Raw genomic sequence first — 23,560 nt, 5'->3', positions numbered from 1 at the left:
ATTTTGGAGCTGTCTGACCGGAGCTGCAGTTTGTTTGGTTAAGCTGCGACAGGGCAGGCCATTTATATGCAAAAGCTGCTGTGTGGAGCTTGGGTGGGTTTGTAAATTTTGTGGGGTGGAGTCACAGGGTGTCACTAGGCTATGGCGTGGCAAACAGGAAAGGCTGCCAGTCAGCCTTCTCTGCGTTTCTGTGTTTCCAAGTCCCCGCATCCTGTGCCCCAGAGCAGTAAACAATGATTGCTGGGCACATTTCTGCAAGAAAGTCACCCTCACTTTCTGACCCGATGGCCAACAGTCCAGCTTCTTTCCATAGGAGTTTGGGTCCCCAGCGTCTCCCCAGAAACTGGATTTCAGAGTAATCAGGAGCTTTTCTCCTTTCGGGTTGGAAAAAAGGAGCACATCCAATCGCCCGCCACCAGGACTATTTGTGCACCTCCATACCTCAGCTTTTCAGCGCTTGTGCACATCTCAATGCTCTTTTCTCTTTCCTTCTAGTTGTAGAACTTCCACTCAGCCAGCTTTCCCATGGTTCTGGGTGATAGACGTTTTGTCTTTTAGTTGTAGTTTTGAAATTGTTGTGCGAGGCAGCAGTTTAGGTGTTTACCTATGCTGCCATCTTGGTTTCTCCTCCATGGTGTATGATCTTGCTGGATCCAATTTACTAGAATTTTGTTGAGGATTTTGGCATCTATGTTCATGAGGGATATTGGCCTGTAATTGTCTTTTTTGTAGTGTCTTTGCTAGTTTTGGGATTAGGGTAATGCTGGCTTCTTAGAAAGAGCTTGGAAGTGTTCCTTCCTCTTGATTTTTTTGGAATAGTGTGAGGAGGATAGGTTTTAGCTCTTCTTTGAATGTTTGATAAAACTGCCCTGTGAAGCCATCCATTCCAGGGCTTTAGTTTGCTGGAGGTTTTTTGATTACTATTTCAATTTCATCAGTAGTTATCGGCCTATTCAGGTTTTTTTATTCTTTCTGATTGAGTTTTGGAAACTTGCAATTTTCTAGAAATATGTCTATTTCATCGAGGTTGTCCAGTTTGTTGGAGTAGAGTTGTTTGTAGTATTTTTTTTTTTAACAATCCTTTATATGTCTTTTGGGTTGTTACTTCACCTCTTTCATTTCTGATTTTGTTTATTTGTGTCTTCTCTCTTTGTTTCTTGGTGAGCCTGGCCAGAGGTTCACCAATCTTGTTTATCCTTTCCAAGAACCAGCTCTTGGTTTCATTAATCTATTTTATTTTTTAGTCTTTGTTTATTTGTGCTCCGATCTTTATTATTTCCTTCCTTCTGTTTACTCTGGGCCTTTATTGTTGCTCTCTTTCTATCATTGCTTTCTTTCTAATTCTTTAAGTGACAGGGTCAGATAATTTATTACCATTCTTTCTTGTTTTTTGAAGTAGGCCTGTAGAGCTATGAACATCCCTCTCAGGACTGCTTTCACTGGGTCACATAGATTTTGGATTGTTGTTTTTTTCATTGTCATTTGTTTCTCGGATGCTTTTTATTTCTTCTTTGATCTCTTTGGTGATCCAGTCATTGTTTAATAGCATGCTATTTAGCCTCCAAATGTTTGATTTTTTGCATTGTTTTTATTGTAATTGATTTCTAATTTTATGCCATTATGATCTGAGAAGATGCTTGATATGATTTCTATTTTCTTGAATTTGAAGAGCCTTTTCCTGTGTCCTAATATGTGGTCTATCTTTGAAAATGTCCCATGTGCACTTGAGAAGAATGTATATTCTGTAGCATTGGGGTGAAATGTTCTGAAGATGTCAATTAAGTCCATCTGATCTAGTGAGTCATTTAGGATTTCTGTTTCTTTGCTGATTTTTTGTTTAGAGGATTTATCCAGTGATGTCAATGGGATATTAAAGTCCCCTACTGTGATTGTATTGTTGTTGATCTCTCCCTTGATATTTTCCAGAAGTTTTTTTTATGTATTCGTGTGCTCCTGTATTGGATGCATATATGTTTACCAGAGTTATGTATGTCCTCTTGTTGAATTGCTCCCATTAGTATTATGAAGTGGCTCTCCTTATCTCTTGTTATGGCCTTCACCTTGAGGTCTATTTTGTCAGATATAAGTATTGCTACACCAGCTTTTTTCTCTTCATTTGCCTGAACAAATTTTTTTCCATCCATTCACTATCAGTCTGTGTGAGTCCTTGGTTCTGAGGTGGGTCTCTTGTAAACAGAAAATATATGGGTCATGTTTTCTTATTCATTCAGCTACCCTATGTCTTTTGATTGGAGCATTTAATCCATATACATTTAAGTTTGTTATTGATAGGTAATTGTTAGTTGCCATTTTTATTTTTTATGCCTGTATACCTTCTTCCCTTTCTACTTCTTCTTTTTATAGCAGTCCCTTTAGCATTCCTTGCATTGCTGGCTTGGTGGTAATAAAGTCCCTTAGCCCTTTTTAGTCTGTGAAGCTCCTGATTTCACCTTCAATTTTTATTGATAGCCTTGTTGGATATAGTATTCTTGAATTCAGTCCCTTGCTTTGCATCACTTTGTATATTTCATTCCATTCCTTTCTGGACTGATGTGTTTCTGTTGACAAATAAGTTGATATTCTAATGGGAGATCCCTTGTAGGTAACTTTCTGTCTCTCTCTGGCAGCCTTTAGGATTCTTACTTTGTTGTTGATGTTTGCCCATTTAATTATGATGTGTCTTGGTGTCAGTCTTTTGGGTTCATTTTGTTTGGAACTTTATGTGCTTCTTGGACTTGTGTGGCTTTTTTTCTTCCCAACATCAGGGTGTTTTCTGTCATTATTTCTTCAAACAGCTCTTCTATTCCTTCCTATTCTGGTACCCCTATTATGCGGATGTTGTTTCGTTTCTTGTCGTCTGAAAGCTCCCTTAGGCTCTCCTCCTGCTTTTTAAGTTTTCTTTCCAGTTGCTGCTGTGTCTGTGTGATTTTTTTTTTCTACCTCATCTTCTAACTTGCTGATGAGGTCCTCAACTTCTTCTAGTCTACTGTTGAAGCCTTCCATTGTGTTCTTTATTGCAGCTATGTCATTCTTCATTTCCTCTTGATTCCTTTTCATGTTGGTGACATTCTCATTCAGCTCCTTATAATTTTCATTGAATTGTGTGTATTTGTCATCCAGATGTTTTAAGCATCCTTATAACCATTACTCTGAATTCTTTCTCTGACAAGTTACTTGTCTCCACTTCATTTAATTCCTTCTCTGGTGATTCCTCTTTTTCTTTCCTTTGGAGATTGTTTTGTTGTCTCCCCATTTGTTGCTGTAACGTTTTAATTGTTTCTATGTCTTAGATCTAACAGCTTTGCTATGCAGGTTCTTTTGGGAGTGGTGCTTATGTAGTTGATGATTTTGGGCACCCAGTGATGCAGACTCTCAGATCCCCTGGGCTTGGTAATCTAGTGGAGCCCCCTACTTGAGCTATTTGGGTTCTTCTGATGTACTTGGGTCTTGAATGTTAGTTTCTGATTTGTGGATGAAGTCTCGTCATGGATTATCTGGCAATGTGACTCACTCCCAGCTTCATTGTGCAAGCTGTTGTGGATGTGATTGTGGTTCCAGCTCTTGTGAAAAGGGTTGCCTGAGGTCTCACTGGTATATGTTCACTGTGAATTCCTGGAGTCCACAGACTGGGAGGAAGAGGTCTCAGGGCCTGAGGCTCAGGTACTGTGACTTTGGCCGGTGTTGTGTGACTCTTACTGGGGTAGCATCACTCTGCAACTCACTACGAGGGTCCCAGAACCCATGATGGTGGGGGGCAGCTGTCCTGTACTCTGTGGTAGAGGCAGTGGGACTCTGGCCAAGGTGATTTCCCTCTGCCAGTAACGAGGGAGTCCAGGAGCCAGCAGCTGGGGATGTGGGAATCTCATAGTCTGTGGCTGGAACAGTGTGGTGAGTCCTCAGTAACTCACCAAAGTGTCCAGAAGCAGGCAACCAAGAGGAGGAAGTCATGGATCCTGCTGAGGGAACTATGTGCCCTTGATTTGAGAGGCATGTTCCCAATGGCAGCTCACAGAGGGGCCCTGCATGCTGGAGCAGCATGACTGCAGTGTCTAGAGGTCGGCAGCCAGGGAGAGGGAGGTGCCAGTTTCTGATGCAGGGGCCCTGTGCCCTTAGTTGGATATGCGCGCACCCAGCGGAGGTTCCCAGAGGCACTCTGGAACTGCCTACTTGAGTGGCAGTCTGGGGGACCCGCACATTGGAGCAGGGTGACCATGGTGTCTATAGGCTGGCAGTAAGGGAGCGGGAAGTCTGGGTTTTTGCTGAGGGAACCATGCACCTTTGGAGGTGGATGTCGTAGGGTCTACAGGTCTGTGGGCGGGGCAGCAAGACTTTGGCTGGTGTGGCCGCAGGGTCCCAGGCAGTGTCCAAGGCCAGTCTGGGTGTAGGTGATGTTGAGTTCCTAGAGGAGGCCGCTCTCCCCTTCAAGATGGCATGAGCTCCGTGCCTGAGTCCGGCAGCATGGGGAATGCCTGCAGCAATGCCAGGGGCTCCCTGTCCAAGAGAGCCTGGTCTGCTAGCTCCTGATCCTCCGGCAGTATCTGACTGTTCCTCACTCACTCACACACACAACACACATGTCCACAACCCCTCATTCACTCACAACCTCTTCCTCACCTTGGATCTGCAAGCTCCCTTCTTCCCAAGTCTGTTGCAGTTTATTTCATACCTGAGTTACACCTGTGAACAGTAGGATCCTCTCAAAGGTTCCATTTAATTTGACATCTTTGAACCATCTGACTATGTTGGTCACGCCTACTCCCTAACCTCGCTCATTCCCTGTTTTCCAGGTCTGAGATACCCTGACTTTCCCTTTCTCACTCTGGACATTTTCAGAGCTCTCAGAGTGCTACAAAGTGGATTTATAGACATTGCTTTACAGGCATGGCTATTATTATAATCCTTATTTTACAAATGAAGAAACTGAGGTACAGAAAGGTCAAATCACGTGACCAAGGCTACACACCTAGTACGTGGCAGAGGAAGGATTTGAACCTTGGCAGTCTGAGCCTATATTCAATGCTTTTAAGTTCTCCACTTTTCCTCAGTTTCCTGTTCACCTATAACATGAATTTTTCTTGTGGGATATTTGACCATTTATGGTGGGTTACCAATAATGAGGCAAACTGTAGATAAAGATGGATTAAGAACAGATTGTTTTATATGTAGATTATTTGAGATGAATGTTAGGCACTTCACTCTGAAATTATTTGGTTCAATTTCTCAAAATTTGATTCACAAAATCGTAAGGAAGAGAACACTTATTAAATAACTATTACACTTGAGATTTTTTTGCTCTTTTCTGCCATGGTATCTCACTGAATTCCCATAATAACCTGCATGGTTAGATATAATTACTTTTTCTTTACAGAAGAGGAAATGGGATGGAAAATTTAAGATATCTTTGATGTTCTTGGGTCAAATAGACCCAAGTTCAGATCTGGCTTTGATGCTTACTAGCTTTGTGATCTATTTTCTCATGAGTAAAACAGAGTTCCTGCTATTACTTATCTCACAGGAACATTATGAGGATTAAATGAAATTATATCTGCAAAGTACTTGGCACATGGTGGGTGCTCAGTCAGTGTTTGTGGTCACTGGTACTGCCCAGGCTTGTAGCGTGTACGGGGCCACATGGGGAAGTTGAGGCTATATGTCTGGATCTCTGAAGGCCATGTTCTTTTTATTATGTCTGGCTCAAGGCCTAGGATCCAATCATCACAATTGAAGGTTGTTTGTTTTTTTTGAATTTTTTAGAAAAGATTTATTTTTCAGATTATTACAGATGTTCCTCTTTTTTCCCCCCATAGCTCCCCTCCACCCAGTTCCCACCCTACTTCAGCCCCACCCCCACCCCACTGACATCGTCCATAGGTTTAAGCTCTTTGTCCAATCTCTTCCCGTACCCCACACATCCCCTTCCCCCCTAGAATTGTCAGTCTGCTTTCTTTCCATGCCCCTGATTCTATTGCATTCACCAGTTGTTTCTGTTCATCAGGTTTTTTATTCATTTGATTTTTAGATTCCCTTGTTGATAGATATGTATTTGTTGTCACTTTGTTGTTCATAATTTTTTATCTTTACCTTTTTCTTCTTCTTCCTCTTCTTAGAGAATACCCTTCAGCATTTCATATAATACTGGTTTGGTGGTGATGAACTCCTTTAGGTTTTTCTTGTCTGTGAAGCTCTTTATCTGACCTTCAAATCTAAATGATAGCTTTGCTGGGTAGAGTAATCTTGGTTGTAGGTTCTTGCTATTCATCACTTTGTATATTTCTTGCCATTTCCTTCTGGCATGCATAGTTTCTGTTGGGAAATCAGCTGACAATCATATGCGTACTCCCTTGTAGGTAACTAACTGTTTTTCTCTTGCTGCTTTTAAGATTCTCTCTTTGTCTTTTGCCTTTGGCATTTTAATTATGATGTGTTTTGGTGTGGTCCTCTTTGGATTCCTCTTGTTTGGGTTTCTCAGAACTTCCCGGACTTGTAAGTCTATTTCTTTCATCAGGTAGGGGAAGTTTTTTGTCATTATTTCTTCAAATAGATTTTTAATACCTTGCTCTCTCTCTTTTTCTGTCACCCCCATAAGTCAGATGTTGGTAAGTTTGAAGTTGTCCCAGAGGCTCCTTACACTATCTTCATATTTTTGGATTCTTTTTTTCTTTTTTCTTTTCCAGTTGGATGCTTTTTGCTTCTTCGTATTTCAAATATTTGACTTGATTCTTGGGATCCTCTAGTCTGCTGTTGGATCTCTGTAATTATTCTTTATTTCAGTCAGTGTATGCTTAATTTCTGATTGGTCCTTTTCCATATCCTTGAAGGTCTCACTAAATTTCTCGGAGGTTTCTAGAAGATTCTTGAGTAACCTTATAACCATGATTTTGAACTCTATCCAGTATTTTGCTTTCTTCCATTTGTGACTTGTTTCTTTGTCTCCACATTTTGGCTGCTTCCCTGTGTTTGTTTCTATGTACTGGGTAGTTGCTAAGTATCCTTGAGTTGCTAGAGTGGATTGTGTGGTAGGTGTCCTATAGGGCCCAGTGGCTCAGCCTCCCCAGTCACCTGAGGTGGACACTCTTGTGGGCTGTGTGTACAGTCTTCTTATAGTTAACCCTTGATTGCTTTGGTATCAATGGGAGGAATTGACCTTCAGGCCAATTGGCTGTGATGACCAGCTGTATCTACACTGGAAGATCTGTTGTGCAGGAGACACCCTTATGGGGCAGGACTTGCTTCACTGGGACTTTGGTGCTCACTGAGTCTGCCCCTTGAGTGTGTCTCTTATTGATGTGAAGAGTTGTTATCTAGTATGGTCTCACACTGACCACTGGGTACACTGGCTCTTGGATCTCCAAGAAGGTGCAAGGTCAGCCACTCTCTGGGACCACCCAGCAGGAGCTACAGAGACATCTGTAGATTCCTCCTCTTTGTATGGGATTTGGAATTTCCCAGGAGAGGCCCAGCTGTGAAGCAAGGCCGGATGCTGCTGCTGGGCCTTGGGCCTCCTTTTGGAAGCTCTGGGGCTCTGACCCAGCTGCAGTTTGACAGGTTTTAGGCAGAGAAAGTACAGGCCATTCATGTGCAGGAGCCAATGCGCACCGCTTGGGTGGACTTGTAAATTGGGTGGGGCAGGGTCTCCGGGAATTACCAGGATGAAGCAAACAGCAATGGCTACCAGTCAACCCTGTACCAGAGAGGTCCCTGGGTCTCCACGTCCCACACCCCCGTGCAGGAACAGTGATTGCTACCTCTGAGAGAAAGAGCACCTCTGAGAGAAAGCCGCACTTGCATTCCTGTCCGGATGCCAGACAGTCCAGTTTCTTCCCGTATGTGTCTGGGTCCCCGAGAGTCTTACCTGGAACTGGAGTTCAGAGCAAGCGGGAGCTTGTATCTCCTTCCTGATTAAAAGAGCAGCACATCCAGGTGCCAGTACTTTCTGCACCTCCGCACTTCTTACCAGTCTCAATGCGCTTTCTTTACCTCTCTAGTTGTGGAACTTTCAGTCAGCCAGCTTTCCCGCGGATCTGGGTGGTAGTTATTCTACCTTTTAGTTGTAATTTTCATGTGGTTGTGAGAGGCAGCAAGTATAAGTGTTTACCTATGCCGCCAACTTGGTTCTTCCCCCAATTGAAGTTATTTTTAACATCTTACCACAAGGATGCTATTTTAATCCAAGTTGTTACTGAAATTCATTCTAATTCCCTTTCTTCTTAAACTCCTTGTACCTGTCTAATAACTACCACAAAATGAGTTTTGGGAAAAAGAGACATGCCCATATACCATCCTAGCGACTGTCCCAGTAAATGTGGCAAGAGACTGATTGTAGCAGGGATGGGGGAGGTGCAGGACTTGCCGAATCAGTCTCTGGACTGGGCTCTGATGACTTTGAAAATGACCTTGGTTTGGAACCCCTGGTAGAAGGGCAAGAGACTGGGCTTTGGGGCCAGACAGACACTAGTTTGAATCTTAGCTCAGGTATTTACAGGCTACATGACCCTATTTGAGTTATCTAATTTTTACTAGCCTGAGCTGTTTTTTGTTTTGTTTGTTTGTTTGTTTATTTTTAAGATTTTTATTTTATTTTTATATATTTTTATTGATTTCAGAGAGGAAGGGAGAGAGAGAGAGAGAGAGAGAGAGAGAGAGAGAGAGAGAGAGAGAGAGAGAGAAATCAAGGATGAGAAAGAATCATTGATGGACTGCCTCCTGCACATCCCACACTAAGGATCGAGCCCACAATCCAGGCATGTGCCCTTGACCAGAATCAAACCCGGGACCCTTCAGTCCACAGGCCGATGCTCTATCCACTGAGCAAAACTGGCTAGGGCTAGCCTTAGTTTTATCATTTGCAAATAGTGATGACAATAATAGTGTCTCTATCGCAAAGGGTTGTCATGAGGATAAAAGTAATTAAATATATGTGAAGCACTTAGAATAGTGTCTGACACTTAGTAAGCTATGAAAATTATTATTATGCTCCTCCCGTTAGAAGTAATAATGGAATCTGAGTCATCTATGAAGCCTAACATTGTGAGAGGCACAAGAAACAGCACATAGCATGATTCTTAGACAAGGTTGGCTTTAAGCACCAGAATATTCTTCACATTGGGGCAAACAGTACCCCCATGTTGGTGACCAAAGTCATATCTATTTGTTGACCTAGTGGTGATATATCAGAAAAACAGAAAATAGAATTTACATAACAGAGTTTCACCAGACAGTGATCTTGGCCAGAGAGTAATTACTCCATTACATAAGGGATACCTGTGCAGCGTTAATACATATGAATTTATGTTTGAGCACTTTGAGAGTTGAGATGCCCTTTTAATACCATGTTGTAACATCAAAGTTCTACAAACACTAGGATTCCTCCCCAACCCCCCACAATTGGAAAGTTTTGTTTGTTTGTTTTCATTTGAAACATATTACCTTGGGATAACATTATTTTATTTCTTTCCTTTTAAGTGTTAGACACCATCATGACCAAGAAGCTTGACCTCAATAATATGCCGCTCTCCGTGTTCCCATACTATACCTCTTTGGGCACAGCTTTGTATGGAAAGGAGAAGCCTCCGATCAAGCTTCCAGCACCATTTAAAGAATCTTTGGATCTTTCTTTATGGAAGTTCTTACACAAAAGGAGTCATCTGATTGAGGAGATAAATGAAGAAGTGAGACGTTCTCACTGTGAGCTAACATGGTCCCCACTCAATGGTGAAGTTACCATCAGACCTGCAGCCACCTTAGTCAATCAAGGAAGAAAAAGAATCAAGAACTGGAAGAAAGACGCTTCCACAGCCTTCTTCGGCATCAGGTCTAGATTTAAAGTCACCCCATTTAAAGTGGATGCAGTAGTGTGGGACATCATGAAAAATGACTTAGGAGATGAAAGAGTTTTGATTGAGTTTGATACAGATATGGGGATTGTAACCTTAGTGGGGAAATCAGAGGATGTAGAAAACACTGAGCCACAAATCAAGGAATTAATAGAAAACGCCACTCAAAAAATTAAAAGAGAAGAGCAAAGTCTGAAGGAGAAAGTGGCCATTTCTCCAAGAAAGTATTCTCTCTTGTGCCACAGCGGTGTACAGGAGCGTCTCCGCAGGGAGTACCCAGAGATGGAGATTTTTTATGACGAAGCCACCCAACACATGTGCTTTAAAGGACTCGCTATAGATGTGTATAAAGCAAAGTGTGAAGTCCAAGAAAAGATGTACACCATGGTTCAGAAAAGCATTCAGCTTCCCCCTGAGGTTTCCCAGTTTTTGCAACAGGTCGACTGTTCAGAACTCTCCAAGTCTCTTTTGATAGCACAGAAAATTCTTGCAGTTTATGAGCTAGAGGGCACAACTGTTTTCTTAACCGGCTGTTCTTCTGAAGTCCTAGTAGAAGCTGAAAAGCAAATGGTCAGTGCCCTAAGTTATAAGCGCATAGACATTGAGGACAGGGAAGTTGTTAACAGCAGGAGATGGAAAGCCATCACTAACAATTTGCCTAAGAAACATAATTCCTCCTCAAAGACTGTAACGATCAATGAGTTAACTTCAGGAACCACAGCTGAGGTCATTATTGCAGGCTGCGTGAGAGAAGTAAATGAAATCTACAACATCCTTTTAGACTTTGTGGAAAAAAACATGAAAATAGAGAGATTCCTTGAAGTAAAGCCTCCCTTAGTTATTAATTATTTAAAGGCAGAGAAGAAGCTATTCTTGCAAAAGATAAAGGTGAACAAGCTAAATGTTCAGGTAGATTTCAATTCTAGGAACAAACCAAAAGGCATTTTACTAACTGGCTCAAAGGCCGAAGTCCTGGAGGGAATGAACATCCTCAAGCAAGCCAGGGATTCAGTTTGTGTTAAAAGCATCAGTATTGATAAGCCAGGAGCCAGCCAGTCCTTCCAGGAGAAATCATGGTATTACAAACGTGAGGTACGGTCATTTGGTTGTTTTGTGGAACTACTGCAGAATGAAGAACAGAACGAGGGAGGTGGCAGTGATGGGCAGAAATGCTCCTGTTGGACAGAATTGGCCCCTGGAGTCTCCCTGATTGTACAGCAAGGCGACTTGACACGGTTTCCTGTTGAAGTGGTGGTGAATGCCGCAAATGAGAACCTCCGTCTCAGTGGGGGCCTGGCTGCTGCTCTTTCAAAGGCAGCTGGCCCTGAGCTCCAAGCAGACTGTGACCGGATAGTGAAGAAAAAGGGTAAGATCCCAACTGGCCATGCCACCATCTCGAAACCAGGGAAGCTCCCATACCACCAGGTGATCCACGCAGTAGGACCCAAGTGGGACAGCAATGATGTTTCAGGGTGTGTGTTACAGTTAAAGTATGCTGTGAAAGAAAGTCTCCATTTGGCTGATAAATTCCAGTTCCAATCCATAGCCATCCCTGCCATTGGTTCTGGAGACGGTGGCTTTCCCTTATCCCAGTGTGTGGAGACCATTGTTTTGGCCATCAAGGAAACCTTCCAGTATAACTCGGCTGGATGCACCTTGAAAGAGGTTTACCTTGTGGATTTAGCTGAGAAGACTGTTGAGGCCTTTGCTGAAACTGTGAAAACTGTGTTTAAAAACAACAAGCTTGATACTGCTTCCCTGCCCAGTGTACCAGCAGGAGTCCAGCCGGGCCCGAGAAACGATGATGGAAACAGACAAATGCTGCTGTGCCCAGGCGGTCTGAGGATCCTGTTGGTGAAAGGAGATGTGCAGAATGCTATGGTGAGTGTCCCTTTTTACAGAACACCCACTAGGTGCTGCAACTTCAGGGAGTCTGTTGCCAAAGGAAGATTAGGACCAAGGGAGAATTAGGGGGAGAACCCCATGCTCTCCATGCTGACCTGGAATCAAGTTTCCTTAGAAAATTGGGCCACTTCACCACAGCATTTACTGATAGAGAGTGGCCAGTTATGTGTGGGACCTGGAAGTGTATTCAGATCACCAGGTTCCCAGTAAATGTGAAAATCCACAATAATAGCTTACAATTACAAGGCTCTCTGTATTTATTCATGGCCTTCGTTCCTGTCATATTTTGGCAAATCTGAGGTTAATTTCCTATCAAATTTACTGATAGCAGATATAGAAAGTTAGAGTGTAGAGTGGGGACAGAAGAAAGGAATCTTGTCAATGGAGCTGAACCAGGTTGAGCCTGGAGGCCTGAGTCTGAGGGCCAATCAGCACCCAGCACCAGTAAGAAACTGTGGGAAGGAAAGTCCAAACTGCACCTGGAAGTGGTGTGAGTATTCTGTGGGGACAGTTATTGTAGGTCTGCCAGGGTGGGATGTGTTTTTTAAAAACGTTTTTAACAACCTTTTCAACACAGGCTCTAAGTAATGGGAATAGCCCTTGAAGCCCCTGCTGTGCCTGATGTTCCTTCCTTACTTTGAGGATTGTGGGCAGGCCTGGGGAGAGATTCCTAGGGAAGGCCATTTGCCTATCTTCTTCAGAGAAATACCTACTCAGATCCTTTGTCCTCTTTCAAATTGGGTTATCTTTTTTAAAAATATATTTTTATTGATTTCAGACAGTTTGGGAGAGGGAGAGAGAGAGAGAAACATCAATGATGAAAAAGAATCCTTTATCGGCTGCCTCTGCACACTCTCTACTGGGGAGGGAGCCTGCAACCTGGGCATGTGCCCTGGACTGGAATCGAAACTGGGACTCTTGAGTTTACAGGCTTACATTCTGTCCACTGAGCCAAATCAGCTAGGGAAATTGGGTTCTCTTTTTATTACTGAATTTTAAGAGTTCTTTATGTATTTGGATACAGGTCCTTTACCACATTATGATTTGCAAATATTTTTTTTCCCATTCTGTGGGTCATCTTCCTTATATAATAAGCTTAAATGCTAATTACAAGAATAATTGCTAACAATGATTACTTAGTATGTGCCAGTCAGGATGCTACGTGCTTGGCTTGCATTTTCTCATTCAATGCCATGAGGTAGATTCCAGGGTTAGTATTCTTCTCAAAGAGATGAAGGAATGAGACATAGACGGGCTAAGTAATTGGCCCCACTCTCACAGCTAACAAACTGTAGAGGCATGATGGGATTTTGTTCAGGCACTATTTCAAAAATATTATAAAATGATTTTATTTCTCACTAAAAAAACAAATACATAAATAAGAAACTCTTTTGAACGCAAGTCAGTGATTGTAATGAGTTCCATTCCTTTTCCATCTTGAACACTAAGTAGTAAGATATTTCTTCCATTCCTTTTTCTCCCATAGAGGTTTGGCTTCCAATGCCACAGTACCTGCCGTGTGTTGCTCGTCCGTGACCCATGCAGGACAGCTTTGAAAAGGACTTAGTCACATGCCTTCTCCTCTCTTCTCTTGGTGTCCTACTCTAGCTGATTAATCTGCTCACATGTCCTGCTGGAAACGCTTCCATAGCTTCTCACTGTCTGTCGGGAAGTCCAGGTGGCCTGGCACTTGAGGTCCTCTGCAGTCTACCCCCACGGTAACATTGCCACCATGGCTTGCACCATTTTGCTGCAGAACCACTCTATCAGCTCAACAGCTCACACCCTCCATGCATGCGTTCCCCCTTCTGAATGATTTCCCCGTCTCTCCCTGCCTGCTCCAACTATTCCCAAAGGGCCCCCATCACGCAGCGGGTCCTCACTGGCCACCGATGGCACTTCCTCTGGCTCCTTCAGTGACCCCACTTTTTGACAGCTCTCTTTTGTCCTGGAGTGTAATTTAAATAAGTATCTAATAACACATTGTCTTGGGTGGTATTTGTCTCTGAAAACAGTCATCTTTAGTTGTCCCCATTGTGCCAAGTCCAATGGCTCAAATACAGTAATCCTTGATGAATGCTTTTTGTTAGAATTTGAAACAAATTGTTGGTTTTGTCTTTAGGCTGATGTTGTCATCAACTCCATTCCTCGGGATCTGAACCTTAATAGTGGGCCCCTTTCTCAGGCCCTCTTGGCAAAAGCTGGGCCAAATCTCCAGAAGGAATTGAACACATCTGGACAAGGGATAGCTGTTGATGTGGGCACAGTTCTTCAAACCACTGGTTGTAATCTGCAATGCTACCAAGTGCTTCACGTGGTGGCTCCGAGCTGGAAAAATGGCGACACATCTTCACAGAAGGTGGGTCTGGTTTCAAATTCTCTGGGAAATTGGGGACCCCTTTGTTCTCTTTTCAGTAATTGCACCCTGTCTGTTTCTCTTCTGCAATAATATCACATTCTTGGCAGGTTCCATCACTATGGCCCTTTCTTTTAGTGTAGCTGACTGGTCCTAAAGAGTAGTTAGTGAAGCCAGGGAAGAGTTATTGAAGGTAGCACATCCTTTTTTTTTTTTTTCCTTTTTAATTTATTTCAGAGAGGAAGGGAGAGGGAGAGATAGAAACATCAATGAGAGAGAATCATTGATTGGCTGTCTCCTGCATGACCTCCTACTGGGGATTGAGCCTGCAACCCAGGCATGTGCCTTGACCAGGAATGAACCATGACCTCCTGGTTCATAGGATGATGCTCAACCACTGAGCCACACTGGCCAGGTGAAGATAGCACATCTTTAGTGAGGAAGGCAAGGTGAGGGCATGAAGAATGGAAGAGCATGAAGGATTAGAACAGTAGTTGCTTTGCTTCTTTCCTTCATTGCTGAGTGCATGTGAATCTTTTTGAAGGGTTTCTTACATTCTCTTTTCCTTTTCCTGTATTTTTCTTTCCCCTTCTGATTGCCCTTAGTCTGCCTTTTGTTGAAAGCAAAAAGGAGTAGACAGAGATCACAGTCAAAGTTGCTAAATTCTTTTTTTGGTCCTAACTCCCATTTCTAGGCAAAAATGTATAGGATGTGCTTTGTACTTTTCAGATCATGCAAGACATAATCAGAAAATGTTTGGAAATCACTGAGAACTTGTCCTTAAACTCAATTGCGTTTCCAGCCATAGGAACAGGCAATTTGGGGTTTCCTAAGACTGTTTTTGCTGAGTTGATCATTTCGGAAGTGTTCAAATTTAGTAGCAACAATCAACCAACAGCTTTACAGGAGGTTTGCTTTCTGCTGCACCCGAGCGATCACGGGAATATTCAGGTACAGCTTCACTCTTTTCTGGTTATTTTGTCAACTGAGCCCTAATGGTATCCAATGTCTTCTTGGTCGAACAGGTTGTTTCTTTCATGTATTTCCCATGCAGGAAAGTAAAAGAGCACTGTAGACTAGTTGTAGCATGGCAATTTTCAAGCAAAGTTATGGATATAGAAAAAAATTTAGCTTCTTATTTAGGAAAATCTCAAACATGTACAAACATAAATAAAATCCTACCTAATAAAAGAGTGATATGCAAATTAACCATCACTCCGCTATATACATAAGCCATGTCCACCAGCCATGCCCACCAGCCAATCAGAGAGAGTATGCAAATAAATCCAACCAAGATGGCTACAGCCACAGAGAGCAGGAGGGAGGCTTGGGTTTCCCAGGCAACAGATGAAGCCAAGCTTTCCACCTGCCCTTCCCGGCCTAAGCCTCCACTCAAGGCTACAAAGTTTCAATTATAGAAGGTAAACAAATCCAAACAGAAATGGCAGCAGCCACGGAGCTGGAAATTGCAGGAGGCTAGGGTTGCCCCCCGCTTTCCACACACCCTGGCCGGCTCAGGCCTCCACTTAAGGCTACAAAGTTTCAATTTTAGAAGATATACACAAACCCCAACAGAAATGGCTGCCAGCTATGGAGCGAGCAGTAGGCTTGGCTCCACTCCAGGCTACAAAGTTTCAATTGTAGAAGGTAAATAAATTCCAGATACCAGGGCCTCTGCTTGGGTTGCCAGGGGGCATGGCTGACCTGAAAACCACCACAAGCCCCTCGCTCAGGCCGCCCCACGCCCCAAGGGAACCCACACCCTGATCCGGGACACCCTTCAGGGCAAACCAGCTGGCCCCCACCCTAGCACCAGGTCTCTATCCTATCTAATAAAAGAGTAATATGCAGATTGACCATCACTCCAACATATAATATAGATGCCACCATGTGGTCAAAGATCCTGCCCCCATGTGGACACAAGATGGCCACCACAAGATGACCAGCAGGGGAGGGAAGTTGGGAGGCACCAGGCCTGCAAGGGAGAGCAGTTGGAGGCGATCAAGCTTGTAGGGGAGGTCAGTTAGTTGTGACCAGGCCCGCCGAGGAGGAAAGTAGGGGGCAAACAGGCAGGCAGGGGAGCAGTTAGACATCAATCAGGCTGGCATTGAAGTGGTTAGGGGGTGTTAAGGCTGGCAGGCAGAAGCGGTTAGGGGCAATCAGGAAGGCAGGCAGGCAAGCAGTTGGGAGCCAGCAGTCCTGGATTGTGAGAGGGATCCCAGATTGGAGAGGGTGTAGGCTGGGCTGAGGGACACACACACCCCTGCCCCCGTGCACGAATTTTGTGCACCGGGCCTCTAGTAGTATGATAAACTCTCTTATAACCATCATTCATCTTCACAATTATCAATCTATGGCTAATATGTTTCATCTCTATCTCCATTTATTGCCCTTCTTCCCATATTATTTTTAAAATTATTTATTTATTTTTAATCATCACTCAAGAATATTTTTATTAATTTTTGTTTTTAGAGAGAGAGGAAGGGAGGAAGAGAGAGAGGAAGAGAGAGAGACATAGAAGAAAGAGAGAAAGAGAGAGAGCTATTGATGTGAGAAACATCGCACACACACCTACTGGGAATTGAACCTGAAGCCTAGGTATGTGCCCAACCCAAACCTTCTGGTGTATGGACGACACTCCAACCAACTAAGCCACTTTGCCAGGACCCCATATTATTTTGAAGCAAATCCAGATGTACATTTTACCCATAAACAAGTCAGTATTTATTTGAGACATTGGAATTTAAAAAGTAGCAACACCATGGCCCTGGCTTGTGTGGCTCAGTTGGTTCAGCATTGTCCCTTGCACCGAGAGGTTGCAGGTTCGATTCCCAGTCAGTGCACATGCCTGGGTTGCAGGGTCGATCTCTGTTAGGGGGCTTGTAGGAGACAGTCAATCAATGTTTCTGTCTCATCGCTGTTTCACTTATCTCTCTCAAGTCAATTTTATCTAATAAAGGGGAATATGCTAATTGACCCTAATGCCGTCACAAAGATGGTGGCACCCACAGCCAATAAGAAGGGAATATGCTAATTGACTTCCCCACCCTCAAAGATGGCGATGCCCACAGCCAATAAGGAGGGAATATGCTAATTGACTGCCATGCACTCAAAGATAGCTGCACCTACAGCCACAAGATGGTGTCACCCAGTCCCCTCATCCCCGCTGGGGTGGCTGCCTCTGGAGTTCCCAGTACCCTCAGTCCCCCAGCCACCCAGGGCCAGCCTGAGGTGCAGGCAAGCCTCGGATCGTGGTGGCCCAGCCAACCCAGGGCCACCCAAGGCACAGGTAACCAGGGCCAGGCCAAGGCTTGCGCTGCCGGCAGTGGTAGTAGCAGAGGTGTGATGGGGTGTTGCCTTCCCCTGATTGCCTGGTCGCCTCCTGCCCCTGAGAGCTCCTGAACTGTGAGAGGGGGCAGGCCGGGCTGAGGGAGCCCCCCCTCCAGTGCATGAATTTTCATGCACCGGGCCTCTAGTAAAAACATAATTTTTTAAACAAAGAAGGGTTTCCCTTCACTTAAAAAAAGGTAACAACACTATTTCACACATAAAATAAATTGAAAATCATTCCTTTATTTCATCAATTATCAAGTCAATGTTCAAATTTCCAACTGTCACATAAATGTTTTGTTTTTACAGCTTGTTTATATCAGAATCCAAATAAGGCCTATATCTTGCAATGGAGTTGACATGGCCCTTAACCTTCTTTTAATCTATAGTATTTCCTTCCATATGAACACAGAAATTTTTATCCTATCTAATAAAAGAGTAATATGCAAATTGACCATTACTCCAATACACAAGATGGCTGCCCCCATGTGGTCAAAGATGGCCGCCACAAGATGGCCTGCAGGGGAGGGCAGTTGTGGGCAGTTAGGGGTGACCAGGCCGGCAGAGGAGGGAAGTTGGGGGAGAACAGGCCAGCAAGGGAGGGCAGTTGGGGGGGACCAGGCCTACAGGGAAGGGCAGTTGGGGTGGGGGGCCAGGTCTGCAGGGGAGGGCAGTTAGGAGTGACCAGGCCAGCAGGGGAGGGCAGTTAGGGATGACCAGGCTAGCAAGGGAGGGCATTGGGGGCAACCAGGCATGCAGGGGAGGACAGTTAGGGGTGACCAGGCCATCAGGGGAGGGCAGTTAGGGGCAATTGGGCCAGCCGGGGAGCAGTTAGGTGTTGATCAGGCTGGCAGGGGAATGGTTAGGGGTGATCAGGCTGGCAGGCAGGAGTAATTAGGCAGGGGCAGGCGAGCGGTTGGGAGCCAGCAGTCCTGGATTGTGAGAGGGATGTCCAACTGCCCGTTTAGGCCTGATCCCAGGATCGGGCCTAAATGGGCAGTCAGACATCCATCAAGGAGTCCCAGATTGGAGCGGGTACAGGCTGGGCTGAGGGACAATACCCCCCCGCCCTGGTGCATGAATTTCATGCACCAGGCCTCTAGTCTATAACAATAAAAGCATAATATTCTAATTAAACCGGACAGCCGAACAACCTTCCGGATGTCATTCTGGACATCCTTTTGGATGAAGCCGTGGTGGCAGGGGCCAAGGCAGAGGCAGTTAGGGGCAATCAGTCAGGCAGGCGATCAGTGTGGGGTATCTAGCAGGCAGGCAGAGTGGTTAGGGGCAATCAGGCAGGCAGGCAAGCAGTTAGGGGTGATCAGGCAGGCACATGAATGGTTAGGGGTGATCAGGAAGGTAGGCAGGTGAGCTGTTAGGATCAGTCTTCCTGGATTGCAAGAGGGATGTCTGACTGCTAGTTTAGGCCTGATCCTGCTGGCAGTCGAACATCCCCTGAGGGGTCCCGGATTGTGAGAGGGTGCAGGCCAGCCTAGGAGCCCCGTACCCATGCACTAATTTTGTGCAATGGGCCTATAGTACAGTTGTAGTCCTATAAACAGGAGATTGTCAGGATGAAATACAACTGAAGGATATGGTAAGAATAAACTCAGCACATCCCCCCTGGAATAGGAGATTTGGTACCAGAAGTCATAGAGAGTCCATCGACCAGCTCACATTTGCTGAACATCAGCTATAGGTGAGCCACTGGACTCTACATTATAGGAGAACAAGAGGCATTTAATAAGAGGCCATTATCCCTGCCTCCAAGTCCTTAGAATCCAGTAGAGTAAATGACATTAAATGTTTGAAAAGTTCCATGGTAGTGCAATAAATAAATGAACAGATCAAGGCTAGCAACCCAGGAGATGTCCATGAATAGCTGGATCATTTGAATTTTTAGGTCATTCTTAATTTTTTCATGGATCTAAATACTACCTTTAAGTTCTTCCAAAGCAAACAATTCTAATCTAAATTCTATTCAAACAACAAAACCACCTGAGCAAAATAATATGGCCCATTTAGTTGGTCTGAATAACTATAAAAATTTCTAGTCAATAAATGCTTTTTGAACAACCCCCCTATGACCTGCATTATACAAGGTGATGGACATCATGGGATGGGTATGTAGCACATACTTCCCCTCCTGTCCATCATAATTACTCTGGGAGCTAAGATTTATACACATAAAATGAACTAAATTAGAGAGAAAGGGCTGAGCGTTTTTCAGTGGGTGAATAGGGGAGCGAGTCCTATGACATGGACCTGAGCCTTCAAATTTCATTATTGCTGTGCATCCCCAGACCCTGTTTCCTTTCTTAAAGGCTCCAGTTCCTATGCAGGGATTCAGTGGAAGGATTAGTCTCTACAGACACCTTTACTGCCACTGGAAATAGTATTGATTCTCTAACATGCTGTGACACTTTGTTGCTTAAGACTTTTAAAGACAGTTAAACTTTGGTCATATTTGCACACAAAAACGACAACAAACTTATTGAGATGATCAGAGGTAACAGAGTTTGCAAAACAGCAACTCATGGTCTGAAAGTGGCCTCTAGATGTGCTTTATTTGGTCTAGTTTTAAACATTTTTTAATCAGTTGCTATTATTTTAAAGTCAAACATTTCACACAATACTCCAGATGTCCACTGTGACCTAAAATTTCAAACATTCTGACACATTGGGTATGGGTTTCTTTCTGAACAGTTTGCTGTGGCTGAATGGAAGGTGCTGTATAGTCCTCCAGAGTCACATCACTCCACCTTCACACTTGTAGCTTACCTGCCTGGGCCCTGGAGGTCTGTGAGTCTGACACCCTCAGTCTATAGTCTATTCCAGTTATTATCCCTTTATTGTATCAGCCTTTTAGCCAAGATGTTACTTGGTACTTTTTGTTTTTTACCAACAAAATTCTCTCTTGCTAGTTTACAAAATAGTGATGATTTTGGAGTGTCAATACCAGGCAAAGAAATGGAATTCACAGGTTCACTAAACCTAAAATACAGCCTCTTGCTCCAAAATGCACTACTCCACTAGTCATTCCTCTTCTGGTATCCTACCTAATAAAAGAGTAATATGCTAATTGACCATACCTCCACTACACCCACAGCCAATCAGCGGTGCTATGCAAATTAACCCAGTATAGATGGTGTGTAAATTTGCATACACAGGCAGGGGTTGGGGGCAGCACCCAATGCTGCCAGCCAGATCCAAGCCAAGATGGAGGACCTGGCAAGCAGCATGGGTTAGCACCCTATGTCACCGCCTGGATCCAAGCCGCGATCATGCCGCCTGTCAGGTCCAAGCCACAATGGGGAACTGGGCAAGCAGCGTGTGGCAGTGCCCTACACTGCTGGTTGGATCTAAGCCGAGATCACAGACCCGGGCAGGTAGCGTGGGGCAGTGCTTGATGCTGCCGGCTGGATCTAAGCCAAGATGGAGGACCGGGCAAGCAGCGTGAAGCTGCGCCCTAGGCCACAGGGTGGATCCCAGCCTCGATCGTGCACCCAGGTCGGCGGCGTGGGGACCTGGGCAGCCCTTCCAAGGCCCGCCTGTGGGGTGGAGCAGAGTGAGAAAGCTGGTGGCTTAGAGGGCATTGCTCCCTCTGGAACCCCAGCTTTGGCATCCCAGCTGTGGAAACTGACAACCGGTAGGAGGAAGTCCCACCCCCACAGAATCAACCAGAATCAGCCGTTGGTCACACAGCTCAAAGGCCTGACAGTTAAGACTCTCATTCACCTGTATCTCAGACCGAGGCAGTAGAGAGGTGGGACTATGTCCAAAGAAAAACTTGATACAACGTAGCTCTGCAGTGGAAAGATGCCGACATTATCGACAGAAAATGTCTGAAGAGCAACATGCATCTGATCTTGAAAGAAGGAGATGACTGCGACAGAATGTATCTGAAGAGCAGCTATTGGAAAAATGTTGCTCTGAAGCTGAAAAACACCGGCTTCATCGACAGAAAATGTCTAAAGACCAACGTGCCTTTGAAGTTGAAAGAAGGCAGTGGCGAAGACAGAATATGTCTAGAGAACAGTCATCAACAAGTACTAGCAATACTGGTAGGAACTGCCTTCTCAGCAAAAAGGGAGTACATGAGGATGCAATTCTTGAACATAGTTGTGGTGGAATGACTGTTAGATGTGAATTTTGCCTATTACTACATTTCTCTGATGAAAAACCATCCGATGGGAAATTTACTCGATGTTGTAGCAAAGGGAAAGTCTGTCCAAATGATATACATTTTCCAGATTACCCGGTATATTTAAAAAAATTAATGACAAACAAAGATTCTGACAATAAAAATTTCATGGAAAATATTTGATCCATAAATAGTTCTTTTGCTTTTGCTTCCATGGGTGCAAATATTGCATCACCATCAGGGTATAGGCCATACTGTTTTAGAATACACAGACAAATTTATCACCGTACTGGAACTTTACATCCTTCAGATGGTGTTTCTTGGAAATTTGCTCAACTCTATATTTTGAATACAGCCAAAGCTACAAGTAAAAGATTAGCAATGCCAGAAAACCAGGGCTGCTCAGAAAGACTCATGATCAACATCAACAACCTCAAGCATGAAATAAATGAATTAACAAAATCATATAAGATGCTACATGAGGTAGAAAAGGAAGCCCAATCTGAAGCAGCAGCAAAAGGTATAGCTCCCATGGAAGTAACTATGGCAATTAAATACGATCGTAACAGTGACCCAGGTACATATAATTTTCCCCATGTAACTGAGGTTGCTGTCATATTCAGAAATGAAGATGGAGAACCTCCTTTTGAAAGGGACTTGCTCATTCATTGTAAACCAGATCCCAATAATCCAAGTGCCACTAAAATGAAACAAATCAGTATCCTGTTTCCTACATTAGCTGCAATGACATATCCTATTCTTTTTCCAAGTGGTGAAAAAGGCTGGGGAACAGATATTGCATTAAGACTCAGAGACAACAGTGCACTCAACAATAATACTAGACAAAATGTAAGGACACAAATGCAGTATTATGGATTTTATTTCTCTGTGAGAGACTCGTTCAATCCTATTTTAAATGCAGGAAAGTTAACTCAACAGTTTATTGTGGATTCATATTCAAAAATGGAGGCCAATCAGATAAATTTCATTAAAGCAAACCAATCTAAGTTGAGAGTTGAAAAATATAGTGGTTTGATGGGTTATCTCAAATCTATATCTGAAAATGACAATGTGCTGATTGGTAAAATGATAATACTTCCATCATCTTTTGGAAGCAGCGATATCAGGATGCTATGGCAATTGTGACGAAGTATGGCAAGCCCGACTTATTTATAACTATGACATGCAAACCCAAATGAGCAGATATTACAAACAATTTACAACGCTGGCAAAAAGTTGAAAACAGACCTGACTTGGTAGCCAGAGTTTTTAATATTAAGCTGAACGCTCTTTTAAATAATGTATATAAATTCCATTTATTTGGCAAAGTAATAGCTAAGATTCATGTCATTGAATTTCAGAAACGAGGACTGCCTTACGCTCACATATTGTTGATATTAGATAGTGAGTCCAAATTACGTTCAGAAGATGACATTGACCTTATAGTTAAGGCAGAAATTCCAGATGAGGACCAGTGTCCTTGACTTTTTCAAATTGTAAAATCAAATATGGTACATGGACCATGTGGAATACAAAATCCAAATAGTCCCTGTATGGAAAATGGAAAATGTTCAAAGGGATACCAGAAAGAATTTCAAAATGTGACCATTGGAAATATTGATGGATATCCCATATACAAATGAAGATCTGGTAGTACCATTTCTATTGGAAATAAAATTGTCGATAATACTTGGATTGTCCCTTATAACCTGTATTTGTGTCTCAAATATAACTGTCATATAAATGTTGAAATCTTTTCATCAATTAGAAGTGTCAAATATCTATTTAAATACATCTATAAAGGGCATGATTGTGCAAATATTCAAATTTCTGAAAAAAATATTATCAATCATGACGAAGTACAGGACTTCATTGACTCCAGGTATGTGAGCGCTCCTGAGGCTGTTTGGAGACTTTTTGGAATGGAAATGCATGTCCAATCTCATGCAATCATAAGATTAGCTATTCATTTGCCAAATGACCAAAATTTGT

General features: G+C 43.5%; 1 protein-coding gene across 1 annotated transcript in view; it reads left to right on the top strand.

The window, feature by feature from the left end:
* LOC129148585 (protein mono-ADP-ribosyltransferase PARP14-like) overlaps nucleotides 1-23,560 on the top strand; it is an 85,343-nt gene that overhangs the window by 20,474 nt on the left and 41,309 nt on the right. Inside the window, exons 6-8 of the mRNA XM_054713919.1 lie at nucleotides 9,463-11,714; nucleotides 13,861-14,097; nucleotides 14,824-15,045. Coding sequence (XP_054569894.1) covers nucleotides 9,463-11,714; nucleotides 13,861-14,097; nucleotides 14,824-15,045 — 2,711 coding nt within the window. The remainder of the gene's footprint in view (nucleotides 1-9,462; nucleotides 11,715-13,860; nucleotides 14,098-14,823; nucleotides 15,046-23,560) is intronic.

This window comes from Eptesicus fuscus, chromosome 3 (genome assembly GCF_027574615.1).
Source record: "Eptesicus fuscus isolate TK198812 chromosome 3, DD_ASM_mEF_20220401, whole genome shotgun sequence".
Classification (NCBI taxonomy): domain Eukaryota; kingdom Metazoa; phylum Chordata; class Mammalia; order Chiroptera; family Vespertilionidae; genus Eptesicus; species Eptesicus fuscus.
Note: the sequence above shows the minus strand (reverse complement) of the source record. Positions and strands in the feature narration are given on the sequence as shown.